Source organism: Lynx canadensis, chromosome A1 (assembly GCF_007474595.2).
Source record: "Lynx canadensis isolate LIC74 chromosome A1, mLynCan4.pri.v2, whole genome shotgun sequence".
NCBI classification, from domain to species: Eukaryota; Metazoa; Chordata; class Mammalia; order Carnivora; family Felidae; genus Lynx; species Lynx canadensis.
In genome coordinates, this window is record NC_044303.2 from 87,517,590 (window position 1) to 87,521,463 (window position 3,874).

Genomic DNA, 3,874 nt, shown 5'->3' on the forward strand with positions numbered 1-3,874 from the left:
TTTCCTTCCCCAGTTCAGGGAAGTTCTCACCTTATTTCTTCAAGTACACCTTCAGCACCTTTCCCTGTCTCTTCCTCCTCTTGAATCCCAATTATGCATATATTATTTTGTTTAATTATGTCACTTATTTCTCTATGTCTCCCCTCATACTCCTGGATTTTTTTTTATCTTTTTCTCAGCTTCTTCTTTTTCCATAATTTTATCTTCTAATTCACCTATTCTCTCCTCTGCCTCTTCAATCCGAGCTGTGGTCACCTCCATTTTATTTTGCAGCTCATTTATACATTTTTTAGCTCCTCCTTACTGTTTCTTAGTCCCTTGATCTCTGTAGTAATAGATTCTCTGCTGTCCTCTATACTTTTTTCAAGTCCAGCGATTAATTTTATGACTATTATTTTAAATTCGTTTTCTGCTATGTTGCTTAAATCATTTTTGATTAGTTCGTTAGCTGTCGCTAGTTCCTGGAATTTCTTTTGAGGAGTAATCTTCTGTTTTGTCATTTTGGATAGTCCCTGGAGTGGCAGGGTACTGCAGGGCTCTTCCTCTATGCTGTCTGGAGTAACTTGCATTGGTGGGCGGGGCTGCAGTCAGACCTGATGTCTGCCCCCAGCCCACCCCTGGGGCCACAGTGCAACTCGTGTGTACCTTATTTTCCCCTCTCCCAGGGGCAGAACTCACTGTGGAGTGGTGTGGCCTCTGTCTGGGCTACTTGCACACTGTCAGTCTTGTGGTACTGCTTCAATGGGATCTGGCATATTAGCTGGGGTGGATCCACAAGGTGCACAGGGGCGGGGGAGGGGCAGGCTCAACTCTCTTTGCCTTGGGTGGTCTGCTTTGGGAGGGGACCTGCCGCCCGGGTGGGAGGCAGACCCGTCAGAGGGATGGATCTGCAGAAGCACAGCATTAGGTGTTTGCACTGTGCAAGCAAGTTCTGTGACTGGAACTGGTTCCCTTTGGGATTTTGGCTGAGGGATGGGTGAGGGAGTAGACGCTTCCCAGCATCTTTGTTTCCCGCCAAGCTGACCTCTGTCCTCCAGGGCTCAACAACTCTCCCTCCCACTCTCTGAGCAGACTGTTGACTTACAACATTCCAGATGTTAAGTCCCGCTGGCTGTCAGAACACACTCTGGCCTCTCCATTTTTGCAAGCCAGACTCGGGGGCTCTGCCTTGCTGGGTGGGCTGGCTGCCCCTCCAACTGCCCTGGCTCCCTCCCATCAGTCCGTGTAGTGTGCACCACCTCTCTGCTCTTCCTACCCTCTTCTGTGGGACTCTCGTCTACACTTGGCTCTGGACAGTCTGTTTCGTTAGTCTTCTGGTGGTTATCAGGATAAATTAGGCAGATGTGATGGAATCTAAGTGATCAGCAGGACGCGGTGAGCCCAGCATCCTCCTATGCCACCATCTTCAGGAACTCTTTATTTTTGAGAGAGAGCATGAGCAGGGGAGTGTCATAGAGAGAGAGGAAGAGGGAGAATCCCACACAGGCTCCATGCTGTCAGCACAGAGCCCAGCACATGGCTGGATCTCACAAACCACGAGATCAAGACCTGGTCCAAAGTCAAGAGTCAGATGCTTAAGCAACTGAGCCACCCAGGTGCCTCTTGGGAGTGTTTTGACTACTGATTCAATTTCTTTGCTAGTTATGGGTCTGTACAAAATTTTCTATTTCTTCTTATTTCAGTTTTGATAGTCTATATGTTCTAGGAATTCATTTATTTTTTCTAGGTGGTGCAATTTGTTACATATAGGTTTTCATAATATTCTCTCATAATTGTATTCCTGTGGTATTGGTTGATTCAACTTTAAATTAATTAAAATTATCAGGTCAGTTCTAGCTGCACTAGTGGCATTTTGAGGACTCAATAAACACATGTCAGGAGAGCACAAAATAGGACATGTGCATCAACCACACAGATTTATTTGTTAGCCCTGGTCTGATTACTTGGAAGGGCTGCCTGGAACTTCTCTTGGTTGAGAACATTAAAAAATTAGATCCAGGGGTGCATCCAGCTCAGGTCATGATCTCATGTTTCATGAATTTAAGTCCCACATCAGTCTCTGTGCTGATAGTGTGGAGTCTGCTTTGGATTCTATCTCTTTCTGTTTCTGCCCCTCCCCAACTTGCACTTTCTCTCTCTCTCAAAATAACTAAAATTTTTAAAAACTTTAAAAAAAATTAGATGCATTAGAAGAACTGTAGAAATCTGCAACAGAAGGAACAATGATCCATGAGAGATGGAATTATTATTCTATCAGACACTAGGTAAATAGCTGAAAGTATATTTGGTACTACTTATTTTTTTTTAAATATAAACATGCACTTACTAGTACATGTGTAGACAAATCGGGAAGAACTATATTTGAAACTACAAACATGAAGTAAAATAACACAGAGGATATTTATTTTGCATGTTAATTGAGAATGCTGTTATTTTGTACATTTCTTTATTGTTTTTTTTCCCCAACAAGCATATATAACTTTGTAATTTAAAAAGAAAAAAAGAGCCCATATTGAACTTGAGTTGTAAAAGGTGAGTCTGGTCTCAAAATGGAAGTAAAATCACCACCCATTGGGACCCAGCTCAACTCCAGCCCTCAGAGGGAGGAGGACCATGATCCAAAGGAACCAGAGCAGTTGAGAAAACTGTTTATTAGTGGTTTGAGCTTTGAAATTATAGGTGATAGTTTAAAACAACATTTTGAAAAATGGAATACACTTACAGACTGTGTGGTGATGACAGGCCCCCAAACAAAACTTTCTAGGGGTTTTGGTTTTATGACTTACTCTTGTGTGGAAGAAGTGAATGCAGCAATGTGTGTTCAAACACACAAGGTTGATGGACATGTAGTGGAACCAAAGAGAGCTGATTTAGAGAGGATTCTGCAAAGCCTGGTGCCCATCTAACTGTGAAGAAAATTTTCACTGGTGGTATTAAAGAAGATATAGAAGAAAATAACTTGAGAGTCTACTTTGAAAAGTATGGCAAGACTGAAACCATAAAAGTTATGGAGGACAGGCAGAGTGGAAAAAAGAGAGGATTTAATGATCATGATACAGTTGATAAAATTGTTGTTCAGAAATACCACACAACTAATGGGCCTAATTGTGAAGTGAAAAAGGCCCTTTCTAAACAGGAAATGCAGTCTGCTGGATCACAAAGAGGTTGTGGAGGTGGCTCTGGCAACTTTATGGGTCATAGAGGAAACTTTGGTGGAAGAAGAGGCTATGGTGGTGGAGGTGATGACAGCAGAGGTAGTTATGGAGGAGGTGATGGTGGATATAATGTATTTGGAGGTAATGGTGGCAACTATGGAGGGTTATAGTAGTAGAGGAGGCTATGGTGGTGGTAGACCAGGATATGGAAACCAAAGAAGTGGTTATGGTGGTGATGTTGAAGGATATGATGGTTACAATGAAGGAGGAAATTTTGGAGATGGTAACCATAGTGGTGGTGGGAACTATAATGCTTTTGGAAACTATAGTGTACAACAACAATCATGGAGCCATGAAGAGGGTGAGTTTTGGTGGAAGAAGCTTGGGCAGTCCCTGTGGTGGTGGTTATGGATCTGGTGGTGGAAGTGATGGATATGGTAGCAGAAGGTTTTAAAATTTTTCAGAAGAGAAGGGCTATAGTTCTTAGCAGGAAAGGGAGCTGGGAGTTGTCAGGAAAGCTTCAGGTTACTTTGAGACAGTTATCTCAGATGCATTAGAGGAATATAGAAATCTGTCACACAAGGAGCAATGATCCATAGTCAGAAAGGTTACTGCAGCTTAAACAGGAAACCCTTCTTGTTTGCAAGAAGTGCAATGTATTGATTAATGCAATGTAGTGTCAATTAGATGTACATTCTTGAGGTCTTTTGTCTGTTGTA

The 3,874-nt window shown here is 42.5% G+C and overlaps 1 protein-coding gene across 1 annotated transcript; it reads left to right on the forward strand.

The window, feature by feature from the left end:
* Nucleotides 1-2,549: 2,549 nt before the first annotated feature.
* Nucleotides 2,550-3,609, forward strand: LOC115513642 (heterogeneous nuclear ribonucleoprotein A3-like). Its single transcript, XM_032594842.1, is given in 4 exon segments — nucleotides 2,550-2,865; nucleotides 2,868-3,315; nucleotides 3,317-3,499; nucleotides 3,501-3,609. Coding segments are annotated over 4 exon segments (1,056 nt in total).
* The last annotated feature ends 265 nt before the right edge of the window (nucleotides 3,610-3,874 follow it).